The sequence below is a fragment of the Manis javanica genome, chromosome 14 (genome assembly GCF_040802235.1).
Source record: "Manis javanica isolate MJ-LG chromosome 14, MJ_LKY, whole genome shotgun sequence".
Lineage (NCBI taxonomy): Eukaryota > Metazoa > Chordata > Mammalia > Pholidota > Manidae > Manis > Manis javanica.
Genome location: NC_133169.1, coordinates 81362664 through 81375892, shown reverse-complemented (window position 1 = coordinate 81375892; position 13229 = coordinate 81362664). Strand labels below are relative to the sequence as shown.

Sequence of the window (13229 nt, the reverse complement as noted above, 5' to 3'; positions counted from 1 at the left end):
ACTGTGCTGCTACCAGTAGGATCCCTAGGGTCCCCAAGTCCCACCCATTAAGTGCACCAGGACCCCCCCCAAACATTCTGGGAATGATAAACAGCCCCCACAAAATCCCAGAACGCCTCCTGGGAACACACTGTCCTTGCTGAGATCACCCACGGAGCTCCCCTGCCCGTGGCATGAGTCCAGGCACGAGCAGAGTCTGCACTTTGCCTGAATTTAAGCTCCACTCTGGTGTCAGTCATCCTCTCACTGAGCCAGCAGCAACCTCAGGCCCTGCTGTGTGTCCAGGCAAGGTCGCCCTCAGCTCCACGGCCTCAAAGTCCACAGCAGCTCAAAGCAGCGACGTCCCCAGACATCCTGACACCTGAGGAGCTGAGTTTCACCACGGCCTGAGCAGGACTCCTCCCTGTGGTTAGGTGTTTAGAGGGATGAGGCCCCCCAAGGAAGCATCTGGAACAAAATCTGTGGACTCGCAGGAGGTGGGGGTGGTGCCCACACCCCTCCCTCTGCCCCTCCAGCTTCCCTGTCTGGTGGCTGTCGCCTGGTCCCGCATTCCTGCCTCTCCTCTCTGTGCGTGTGAGTGGCGGGCTGGGAAGCGGAAGGGCAGCGGGGGAGATGGGGTCCATCAGGAGTGAATCAGGAGTGAGTGTTCGCCTTCCAGAAAGAAGTAGTGACTTATTAGGGAACCTAGTTGTGTGTGGGTTTCCCTAATGTAAGAGTAAAAACTAAAGTTCTTAATGCCAGGAGGGCCTTAGTTTTATTCCAGTCTTCGAACATTGCTCTTTCCTTCTGGGACCACCTGATAGATGTGCCAGTCAACCATAAAAAGTGTATGGATCCCTCTCCCAGGAATCCAACCAATTTTGCCTTCTCTAATAGGAATAGAAGAGAGGATTGTAAATGTCAAACAGCAGATTGTATGGCAACATCAATTGAACCAGGAATTCATGAGCAAATGTACCATTTATCTAACAAAGGTCCATGTGGTTTTGTTAATTCAGATTACCTGATACTGGAGCAAAAACCAAGATGAGGTTTCCTCCATGTATTCAGGTGCCAGTGCAGGTGGGCATTTCCACCTGGCATCAGAGAAGGCTTGAACTGCTGGGCACAGCAGCTGGGGTGGAGCTGAGTGCCCTGATGGTGTGTGTGTTGGGCCGGGCAGGGTTGAAGGCCATGTGGAGCCTTAGATAGGCAGATTCTGTTTGTGGGCCCAAGGTGGGCCCTGTAACTCAGCCTGGAACATTCAAAAGCAGCTGGAATGACAAATAGGGTGCTTCAAGGGGAAGAGCAGGAGATACCCACCAAGGCCAGCCAGATGCTGGGCCCCTGGGAGGGCAGGGGGCTGCTAAGGAGCATGGTGGTCCCATTGCTATTCCTGGCATTGGTGAGGACCTGGGTAGAGGTTGGAGTGGGAGAGGGGGTGAGAGGCAGGCTTAGCCCCTCTGAACCGTGGGCAGGAAACAGCTTACCGGCATCCTTGTGGCCCACTGACAGTGGCCCCCTCAGGTCCCCAGGCCAAGTTCTCTGAGAGCAAAGACCTTCACAGAGGAGATGCTAAGGTGTCAGAACACAGCCTACGGAGCAGACAGGGTGGAGGCAAGACAAGGTGTGCAGCTTGGAATGGACAGGAGCAGCTCTATGTAGCCGGGCCATGGCAGAAAAGTTAGATCGAAAGAAAAGGCCTTTCAGGAAGGGGGCACCTGGGAGCAAAATGATGAGGCCCGTGTTCTGGCAGGTTAGAGTAGCCAGTAGCTGCAGCTGAGGCCATGGCCTAAACATCTCCCCAGAAAACTTGAGTGTGAGCAGCAGCCACCCCTGTGCTCAGAAGTCACAGGTCCCAGGGGACAGCCGGCAGGGGGTTATGAGGTGGCATGACTTGAGGACACCTGTTTGTGTTTGGGAATTGTGAGGAGACCATATCATGTGTGCTTAACAATCTCCTAGAATTTTCAGAATTTTGTGGCTTGGTCAATACCACAAGTGAAACTACATCGTGTTTACTGAAAAAGTATGCTAAAGATTAGTCCATTGGTTTGGGCATTTATTGTTAATTGAATTTTTCCAGAAATGCAAGCAGAAAGATCATTAATGTTCATGAATTTACATCAAGTCAAACATCTGTTCTTCATAGCTAAACTCCAGTAAAGTTATGGCGGCTCATAAATTAGATCTGGGAGTAAAATGCTTCTTGCTCTTTGCACAACTGAGCAGTTTCAAAACAGACTTCAGAATGACACATTGCGACTGAGGCCCATGGAACACAGCCACGTTCAGCTATGATGTCAGTGCCAGACAATCAAGCCAAGTCTATGCTTTGTGGTTAAGATCGCAGTCTTGTCGGGCAGCAATGACTCTCAGGCCAGCTGGGGTCAATGTGGGGGCCAGGCCACTCCTGTTCGGACAGGGGCCGGGGTGAGGGGCAGAGAGTGGCCACACAGCAGCCAGGAGGTGATGGGTACGTCGGTCTCTCCCCTGGGCCTCTCTGGGGGTTCTCCCCGGTGAGGTCTCAGGGTCCAAGCCTAAGGGCTGGAACAACCTGAGAGCTTGAGGAAGAACTGGGGTCCAGTGGGTGTGACTTGAGGGCATGGCTGACTGCTGGGCCGCTTCTGAAGAGCTGGCCAGGGTAGAGTTTGGAACGGGCCCCAGACCACACCAGCCCCTCGGAGCACAGCCCACTGGCCCCCACCCATCTCCTCTTCCTTCCCTCCCTCCTGCCTCCTTGGCCAACCTGTCCCCAAAAGCAGCAACTTCTTCCAATGACTGAAGAGTTCTTTCATGATATTGAAAAATTCATGTCCTGCAGTCCCCTCTCCAGTAAATTTGGGGTTGGTAGGGGACTCCTGACGTGTAGGGCTGTCCCAGTGAGGGAAGTGTCCGTGGAGGCCACCAGAGGCTGGGGTCTTCATAGTGGCCTTGGGGTTTCCCCTTCCCTCCCCAACACCCCCCACCACCGGTTCCAGCTGTGTGGAAGGCACAGATGATCCCCGGGGTGAGCTTCGTGCTCCCTCAGTGATTGGAGCCTGGTATGGGTGTGGAGCTTCCCTGAAGCTGTGCTGTGTCTGAATTCACCCTGAGGCTTCCCTGTCTGGGTTGCTGTCCCAAGCATGGGCTCCCCTGCCCGGCCTCTTTGCAGGGCTGTCCAGGGCTGTCCTGGCCAGCACAGCAGAGCCCGAGGGCAGACACTTGCGTCTTCTTCCTCTCCAGATGTGGCTCCCAGGGAGCTGTGTGTGCCGAGCAGAGGTGGCTCAGAGGAGCCGCTTCTATGCAACCTAGTGTCCAGAAGCACTCTGTGGGGCCACCATTGCAGGTTTGGGGGTGTCTCCACTTGGTGAGTTAGGGTCTGTGCCCACTGCACCCCCTTTTCACACATAGCCCCTCCACAGGAGCTAATGTGATGGATGACATGGGCCCCCAGCCCCCCTAGAGTTCCAAACCTCAGTCACCGTGGCTCAGGGTGGCTGGGACTGTCCCCTCCTTGGGGCAGGGCTGCAGCCATTATCTGAGCTCACCTGCTGCCCTCTCTACTGAGGATTCCACAGGCGCCCAGTCAAGAGACATTTACTGAGCATCTTCTGCATGCAGGTGCCTGGGCCAGGAGCTCGAGGGGCTCCGTGCCAGCAGGGCAGGCTGATGATCAGCGGTGAGCAAATGGGTAGTAGAGAGTGAGGGCTGGGCAAAGGGCAGCGGGTGGCACACGAGGGGCCTCTTTAGCGGGGGTGGCGTGTTACAGAGGGCAAAGGACCTGGTGGAGGATTGGCCAGGGGCAAAGGGGAGAAGAGGAAGGCAGAGATGGCCGCTTTTGCTCTCCTTACCACCCACTCCCTGCCTCCAGGTGCCTCCTGTAGCCAGGATCTGAGCCTCCGTCCAGGGCTTTAACCACACGGCCTGACTCATGCTGAACCTGAGCTTCCTGCTGCTGGGGGTGGCATCTCCCACCGTAACCATATTGTACAAAACCCCCTTCCCTTGACTCTTTGGGGCCCCCAGCCCCAACCCCACGGGACTGGGAGGACCACCTGCCTCCAAGGGAAGACAGGCAGTTTGAGGCATGGCCTGGCAGGGGTGCACAAGGCTGCGTGGCCAAGGGAATAGTCACAGAGTCTCCCTTGCTTCCCTTTGTTCGGCGACAGACAGTGTTCCTTTGATGGACACTTAATTCCAGAGACTGCTACCTGCTTCCTATCTCTCCTTGCTCAAAAAATTAAATGCAGAGGTGCCTGTGCTCCTGCTGTAATGATCTCCCTCCGTGTAGGGGGTGTGGCCAGAGAGGGAGAACACTGAAATCTTCAAAGAGGGACAATTATTGAGGGAACTAGATTAATGAGGTGTCATAACAACTTAGCCAGATCTGCAGCTGACCTTTCTCATGGAGAATGGGCTTGATAAATGTAGTTCATTACCAAGTTCTGACATGAAAATAGGATCACACTCTGGGCTCCTCAGCAGGCTGATCAATATTTTATCTGCCAATGCAGCCTTAGGCTGGGAGCGGAGGAGGCCTGCACACACATGCTGGCAGGAAGCCCGCGGCCTGTGCTGGGGGCGGCCAGGCGGGCAGGAAGGTGGCTGGCTTCTTCCAAGGGCCTGTCAGAGGTGCTCATCCGTCAGGCTGACCAGGACAGGAGCCTCCCTCCCTGAGGCCCCAGAATGTCCGTGGCGGTGGGAAGGGAGGGAGGAAATCCCGTTTATCCACAAAGACAGATCCAGTGGCCTCCTGTGCCAGGCACTGGGCATGGGGGAAGGGGACAAAGGCAAACGAGCAGGCCCATTTCATCCAGAGAAGGTCTGAGGCCTGGCTGATCACTTGGCCTTTGCAAAGTCCTCTAACATTTCCTTTTAAATTATGACCCTGTAAGGTGGTAAGAGGCTGTTAGTGCCCTCATTCTAAGGTAGGAGACAAGGCAGAAAGGCAGGTGATGGGATTCCTCTCCTGGGGTCTCACAGCTAACCAGCGGCAGAGCAGACCGTGTCCTGACTCGCCATGCAGTGCTCACCCCAGCCTTGCTATGCTTCTCAGTAACGGAGCTGGTGTCAGGTAGACAGAGCTGGCCTGTGATGACGTCCATCTCTACCATTAGACTGCAGGCAAGTCTGTGTAACACGAGGCTGATCACGCTGGGTGGTCCCATCACACAGGCTTCTTTATGAGACAGTCTGCGGGCCAGTGGACTCAGTTCTCAACCAAATTCACTAGTTACTCCATTCCACCAGCATGTAACACTCTAATGCTGCATATGTAACTGTCCGGTCCAGTCCCACCTGCTTGAAACATGCACCCCGTGTTGGGGATGTAGCAGGTGCTAGCACCCAATCCAGATTCCCTGGGCCAACCCCAAGGCTGTGTGCAACTCTGGTGGAATGACTGCCCACTAGCACCCAACCTCAGGTAGCTGCGCCTTCAGCCTGACGGTGCTTTCTGGGCTCAGCAGCCTGCTGGGTCCTCATCCGGGGACTGCAGAGTACTGCACGGAAACGCTCTGGAGACACTAGAGGAGCTCAGTCCCACTGGGCCAATGATTTAGTTCCTGGAGGTTGAGGCTCACATAAAGCACAGCTGCTCCTGAGATAAGGAAGGATTTAAGGTTCTCTTCCAGAAGCCCTCTTAGGGCCCTGCACCCTCACCAGCCAGGCACGGGAGGTGCCCTGGGTAAAGAAGGACCCTGGAAGTTCTGTGAAGTGTGGTCTGCAGCTCCCAGCACCCACCGCAGCTCCCACACTTCCCGTAGCCTCGCCGTGCTCCCCGCTGCCCTGGCCCAGCCACGCCAGCTGCCTGTCCCCAGGCGCACTGTGCACTTGCTCCAGGGCCTGGGATGCCTGCTGCCCTGCACGCGCTTCCCACCACCTCCTCCTACGTGCTCCCTCGTCTGTAGGTCTCATCCTGGCTGCCCCTCCCTTAGGGAGACTTCTTTCACCTCACCGGCCTCATTAGTTCCCCTCCAAGGGCACCCTTGATGCCCGGGAAGGGAAGGTCCACCGTATCCCCAGTGTGCCACCTGGCATCAGCACAGAGTTTGTAAGTCAACTGGGAAATGGATGGGAAGGGCAGGGTCAGTGTGGGCCTTAGCAGGGGGCAAGACCAGGGACACAGGGAGCTGACTCGGGGGCTGGGAGGACCGTCTCTCCCCCCAGGTGGGTTTCTGGACATGTGCATACCTTCCTGACCAGGAGGAGTGGGCCGTTGCCAGGGTGAAGCTGGAAGCCTGTGACCAGAGGGAACTGTAGGTAGGGGTGTGATAGGAGGGGCAGAGCCAGGGCTGCAGCCCCCACCCCCTGCAGGACCCACCTGGAGGAGGCTCTGCGTGCAAAGTCCTGGCTTTCAGCAGCAGGTAGGCAGAGATCTGTGCCCCACAAGCCCTGTGAGGAAGTGAGGAAGGCTGGGGTGGGGGACAGGGAGGATGAGGCGTCTCTGGCCATCTGACCTGACCCGGCCCATCGTCGGGTGGCCCTGCTGGGGCTTATTCTTAGGAGCCTGAGCGCCTGTTAGCATTTCTGAGTCAAGCCTCCTGTCCACCCCTTATCTATTCACTGTGTACCCAGCCTTGTAGCATCTGGGCATGGATGCCCGCCCCTGGAAAGCCTGAGGCCCTGCCAGTAATGGGTCCCTGCAGGCCCTATACACAGACTCCCTTGCCATCTGCACCACAGCCTCTGTCTCCATCATGAACTGTGCCCGACTTCCGGTCTATTTGCCCAGACATGATTTCACTCACCTGGGGGCTCAGGAGAAAGATTTGGACAAAATTATTCCTCTTCTTTCCCAAACTGACCCTTATCCAGACCCAGGAAGAAGAAAAGCCCAGAAGGCCACCACATTGTCCCTGGACAGGAGTGGTTTTATAGTAGGACAAGGTCATTGTTTTCAGCACTCTGCTATGCGGACCGGAGAATCAGGATAGACAACTGGTGACCCTAAGGGCTCCCAGGAATGGGTATCCCACTGGCCCAGAGGGATGCTAGCCAGGTGAGTGGGATGAGAGAGCCCTTCTTGTCAGAGAGTGGAGACTTCCAGAGAGCAAATAGATTTGATTATATTGAACACAGCAATTGATTTTTTTCTAAATAAACATGCAGAAGGAAATGGTAACAGCCATCTGTTTCTCACAAGAATCAATTGACCCCAAATTGGAAGAAAATCTAGAAACACAATAAGCACAAGAGAAAGTAGTTGTACCACCCAGGCCTGTCTAGTGAGGAGTGGTGGGAGGGAGGGAAACAGACAGACAAATGACAGGCTTCCCCGTCAGCACATCCCCCACCAAGTAGCTTCTCTGCTTGCTGCTCTTGGGCAAACGTGGCTCCAGTGCTGGGAAGGGGGAGGGTAGGTGGCATTTACAAGCCCTTCTTCAGGGCCAGGCCAGCGCTAAGCCCTTTCTGTGCAGATTTTATTTAATCCTCATGACAGGCCTATGTGCAAACTCTGTTTTTCCCAGTGCACAGAGGGAGCTGTTGTCCAAGATACGCATCCAGGCAGCAGCAGAGGTGGTTCTTAGATCCCCGTGGCCTCCAGGGCTGGTGCCCTCTAGCACTCCTTTATACTCACTCTCCGCCCCCGAACTGTTACCTGGTACCCTAAACTGGCCTGGGGATTAAGAGGAAGAGCTCCAAGCAGCAGTCTGTTCCCAGCAGCGCACGGCCTTCCACCCCAGCAGAGCTGGCTGCTGCCAGAAGTACTGCGTCCCTCCACCCCGCCCCACGCTGCTCCAGGGTCCTGCCCCCAGCAGCCCAGCAGCCTCACTGTGTGGGCTGAGCCTGGTGCGGTATTCATCCCAGTGGCCTGTCACCAGCAAGATAAGCTGTGTCACATGCCAGTGCACCACAGGCCTCATTTGCCAAACGCTGTGCAGTTCTGATGCAGCTCAGTGAGCCAGCCTGTGATCAAGGGCCTGAGAGGGATGGGCTGTGTGCTTGGGTTTTAATTTCGTAAAGCTTCCTCTTGTTTCTTGGTCAAAGCCTGTGTACACATGTTTGTTTTGAAGTAAGCCAGTTCTGGGAGAGCACCTAATCAACTTAAACTGGGTTTATTAGTCCTGTTCATTTAAACTCCCTAATCTATGAGGCCAAGTATTCAAAAGCAGCCTTTAAGGTAGGATTAAAGAAAGACAGCTACTACAGACAGACTGGGGCCAGCTTGCCGAAATCTGCTGTGGGGCTCTGGCCGTGAATTCCCCTGGGTGAACTTCCCCGTCCCTCCACCAGTCACTCTGCCTAGCATGTGGTAGGTGCTCAATAAATATCTATGGGAGAGATTGGAGGTAGATGGCAAACAGGTGTCATCTACTCCAACTGTCCCTGACTGCAATAAAGGTTCAGCCCTGTCAGGCCCAGGGGCACAGCCCCTTACCATGTGTACCACGAGAAACTCTTTTGGGATGGGCCAACATTCTCTCAAGACCAAGGGAGGGGGCTCACTGCCATAATGTCATCTTGTCTTCCAGGTGACCCATGCACCATGGCCGACTACGCCCGCCTGAAGAATGTCCTTCTAGCACTCCAGACCCACCTGCAGCCACTCCAAGAAGGCGACAGCAGACAAGACCCTGCCTCCCAGAAGCGCCTCCTGGTGGACTCTTTGTTTAAGTACTTGGACGCAGATGGTGACGGCCACCTCATCAGCTCTGAACTGGCTCAGGTAAGAAGAGCATTCAGTGAAAATTGGATTACAGGGGAATCCAGTTTCCATTCGGCATGTAATGAAGAGAACCACGGGGATGCATGTGAGGAGACTCGTTTGTGTCGGTCCCTGTAGCAGGACAGCAATCGCTGTCTCCTGCAAGAGAGACCCTTCTCCTGGGACGTGGAGAGCTGCTGTTCAATGTCCCTGAAAGTATCTTACAAACAAACAGTGTAGGTATCTTCTTCCCACCAGCCACTTTCAGCCAATATTTACAAACAAGCTTTGAAGGACTCTCAGCGAGCTGGCAAAATACACTTCCGAGGGGCTGGACTCTGCTGTTTTCGTTAGGAAATAAATCTTTCCTTCCTTGAGCCCTTTACTTTTCTTTGGGGCTGTAACCTGGGCATCCCCGAGTCCTCGGCCCAGGATTTTGCCATTCTTTGATCCAGACAGCAGCAGCCCAAGCCCCAGCCTGCTGGCCTGCAGGAAGCCCTGCGTCCACCCCCAGCACTGCTCTTACATTTGAGGAAACACTTAGATTGCCTCCCTTCCAAACACAGCACACGTGGCCCTTTGTCCAGCTGACACAAGGGCAGTCATTGTCTGCAACAGGAGGGAGTGTGGAAGGAGCAACCCGGACCCCAGCCACTGCCAGCTGCGGGCAGGGCCTGTGGGGGCTAGTGGCAGAAAGGCAGGCGGGGTGGGCCAAAGGGCCTGCAGGCCTGCTTCTGCTCTGTGGGCTTGCCTGTCAGGGCCTGGGGTCCTGGAGCCTCAGGCAGGTACAAAGATATGCAAGGAGGGTGAGCTCAGGCTCCCAAGCAGGCTGGTGGGGTGGGGATGCTCACCCAGAGAGCAGATAAGAAGGATGAGTGCCCGCCTTTGATGCCACTCTAAAGAAATCCTTTACATGGCACAGTGACCTCATCAAAGCTGTGGCCAGGTCACTGGGAGGTACTGGGCTGGGAAGCATTTACCGAGCGCCCACTGTGTGCTCTGCACTGAACAAGGCCCTTTACCTGTTATGTAAAGAACACAGAGGAGTCCTTTACTGTGGACTGTAGCCAAGAACGCAGACGTTATGGCCACACTGCCTGTGTCCAATCCCCGTCTCCAGCATTTACTAGCTAGTAGGTCTTGGGAGACAACATTACTTCTCTGTGCCTCCATTCACTGTTTATGAGCAGCACAGGGTCATCGGGCAGGTATAATGAGCCCAGATATGCAAAGTGCTTGGCACAGTGCCTGGCACATGGTACGTTCTCGGTAGACGACCAAGGTCAGCCTCACTGTCATCTTCATCGTCTTTGTTAGCATTTCCTCTTTAAGCCTCCCAGCCATCCTCTGCCGTGAGGCAGCTACACTTCACAGATACTTTTAGATTAGGAAGCTAAGACTCCAAGCAATCAAGCAGGTTGCCTGAGTTGTGTTCAATGTCAAGGACATGAGAAGGCTAAGATGAACCCCGGTGGGCTGATGTGTGTGCCCCTGCTCTCCTCATGGCACAGGGGTCTCCCTGGGGGATAGTGGCTCCCATGGGGAGGAGCCACCTAGTCCTCAGGTCTGGGGGCCAGCAAGTGTCCACAAAACCTGAGTGTGGAGCAATGACCCCGAGGCTTTGCCACAGTGGGTCCCCCTCTCCAGGCCCTCTTCTCCAGCCAGTCCAGAGCCTGCTTCTAGGAAGCCCTCCAGGAAGTGCATTCCAGGTCCTAAGGCACCTGCAGACCTCGCTCTGCTCTCCCACAGCTGGGCAAATCTGCTGCCACCGCCTCCCAGGCACACACCACCTCATGCCACCAGGCATGCCAGCCAGCATGCCACCACCTCCATCAACACTCAGCCCCCAGGTACAGCTAAGACCCCAGAGGCAGGGCCAGGGCCTCACAGCTGAGCCAAGCTGCTCTGGGAAAAGCCCAGGTCCTGTTAGTTATGGTCACCTGCAGAAAGAACCCCCTGGTGATTCCCTGGCTACAGGCTGTGCAAGGAGTGCTGAGGGCAGGCGGCTTTGGCTTAGCCTGGACTGAAGCAACTGGGGGTCTTGGCACCCGAGGCCCCCTGGGCTCCTAGGTGGCTGACAAGTAAACAGAACCCTCCTGGGCATGTTGCTCTAACCTGGCAGAGATGTGCCCCAGGGCACCTGAAGCCATTAACAAGCTTGGTAATTGAACTGTGATTCCTCTTTAAATTTTAATGCATTTTAAGTCCATTTCATAAATCTGCCAAGCAGAGCCCAGCTAAAGTGGGCCTTTCCTTGATACTGAATCAAAGACTTCAGGGAAAAACTTGTTGGTCCTACGAAAAGTTAATCAATTTCCAATGCAGAAAAAGACAGAGGGAAATTTCCATCTTTGGAAGATTGATTTCAGGCGTTATGGTTGGTCTCCCTTTTATCGAACACCCTTACTTGCTGGGTGAAGGGTCATTTTTTTTAACATTATCACATTAAATTGTCTTTAAAATAGCAGGCCAACCTGAGACTGTTAAATAAAGAGAAAATGCCTCTATCTCCCTCTCCCCACCCCCAAATATATTAAATCATTTCCTTTCTCCTGAGAGGCATTCTGAGCATTTTCCTTGTAAGACTGTAGTTCCAGACACCCCAGCCTCTGGCTCCGGCTTAATGAGGATGCCTGGAATTTGTACCTTAGTCACCTTTTGGCATGTGGCTGGTCATGCTGATGAGGCCTGTGCACCCTGTGGCCCAGGCCCCATCCAGAGATAAGTTCACAAGGGCCTATCCATGGCCCCATGCCAGCCTCCCAGGCTGATGCCTGTGTCCCTGGCAGGACAGGGTAGGCAGAGATGGGGAGTTCAGGCCTAGGTCAAAATGGCTGTTACCCCTTCCTGGGGGGTGCACTGTGGCTAGGAGGCACTACCCTGAGGTCAGAGAGGGCTGAAGGGGGTGGGAGGGATGCACCGGCAGAACCATGACCTTCCAGCTCTGCACAGCTGGGAGCCGGGACCTCTGTTCCCACACTGAATTCAGCCACTACTCTTGACCCTTGAACCACACGAGTTTGAACTGCACAAGTCCACTTTTAAACAGATTTTTTTCAATATATTGGAAAAATTTGTGGAAATTTGTGACAACTTGAAAATACATATTCTTTTCTCTAGCTTACTTTATTGTAAGAATACAGTATTTAACACATATAACATACAAAATATGTGTTAATCAACTATGTCATCAGTAAGGCTTCTGGTCAACAGTAGGCTGTTAGCAGTTAAGTTTGGGGAATCAAAAGTTATATGTGGATTTTCCACTATGCAGCGGTCAATACCCCTAACCCCCATATTGTTCAAGGGTCAACTGTATTTATTTGCTGCATTTATCTGATCAGGCCCCTTCTCTTCTGTCTCCCCATCCATGGGATGAAGGGGTACACCAGGCGGCCTCAGGATCTTCCCATCTTAGACTGTCCAGGGTCCATCCGCCCATGTGGGGAGGAGACACACCCGAATGCTAATCGCACTCTGCCCCAAACACTGTGTGAGTCTCCTCCCCTCTCTGAGCATCAGTTTTATCATCTCTAAATAGGAGAGTCAGACAAGACAAAACCCAAGGGCTTCAGGTGCTCCTGGAATTTGCGGAGCTGCCGCTGGAGTCCTCACCCCTCCGGCAGGCAGTGACCCGGCACCCCGGCCCGAGTCATTCTCCAGCTCTGCCCACAGCTCTGCACTCACTCCTGGCCCCGTCCTTGTCCCCTTCCTCACCCACAGCACGTGCTGAAGGAGCATGACCTGGAGGAGGACGTCCTGGGGTGCTCGCCCGGTGACCTCCTCCGATTTGATGACTACAACAGCGACGGCTCCCTGACGCTGCCCGAGTTCCACACAGCCTTCCGTAAGTAGGCCCCACCGGGCCCCGGGGCACGTGACTTGCTTCCACAGGCATCCGCGTGCTGGACTGGTGTCAGGAGTCTGCAGTCTGTTCACAGTTGTCCCCCAGGTTGGTTTCTTTTATAAATGCTGAATTTGTTTTGCAACAAGTCTGCCCTTTTAAGTAAGGGGCAAAGGACAATGTGTGGGAGAGAGGCCCCTGTGCTCACTCTGTGCCTTTTGGGTTAAGGCTCTTCTTGCTGACATTTGAAGAACCCCAGACTGCTATTTGGGCATGGCTGGGAGGGCACTGCCAGACCCCCTGAGGGATTCTGTGGCTGTACATGGAGCAGATCTGGGGGTGGTGCCCAGGCAGTGGTCTGGTCCCACGGGGAAGCCCTGCCTGGGGCAAACCCTGCAGAGGGCTCCGGCCGCTTGGCCTGGCAGGAACAGGGAACTCCAGCAGAGAGCTCCCAGAGGTCAGCAGTGAGGGGGGGGTTGCGGCCCTGAGCCCAAACTTGGGGCAAGAAGGGTCATTCTTGACCCCAGTGACATGAAACCCCCTTGTCATGATATGTAGATAGCGTTCAGGCTACTAGAGCTTACTGTTGATGCACGCTCAGGAACTGCAGGCCCTAGAATCTGGGGTGTAAGGTGAGATGCCTATGTGAACTAAGCACTCAGAGACACAGATCCTGGTACCCTCGCCCCAGCTCCACCAGGAGTCTCATTGTTCAGAACAGTACTCGGCCTCATGTGGACATGGCTGTGTGCTGTTTTTGTTCCAAACATTCACAGG

The 13229-nt window shown here is 54.6% G+C and overlaps 1 protein-coding gene across 3 annotated transcripts in view; it reads left to right on the top strand.

Moving 5' to 3' along the window:
• Positions 1 to 13229, top strand: part of FSTL4 (follistatin like 4) — a 356770-nt gene that overhangs the window by 228191 nt on the left and 115350 nt on the right. For all 3 annotated transcript variants that reach the window (XM_073221561.1, XM_073221559.1, XM_073221560.1), the window contains exons 5-6: positions 8436 to 8629; positions 12332 to 12455. In XM_073221561.1, the coding sequence (XP_073077662.1) occupies positions 8436 to 8629; positions 12332 to 12455 (318 nt within the window). The remainder of the gene's footprint in view (positions 1 to 8435; positions 8630 to 12331; positions 12456 to 13229) is intronic.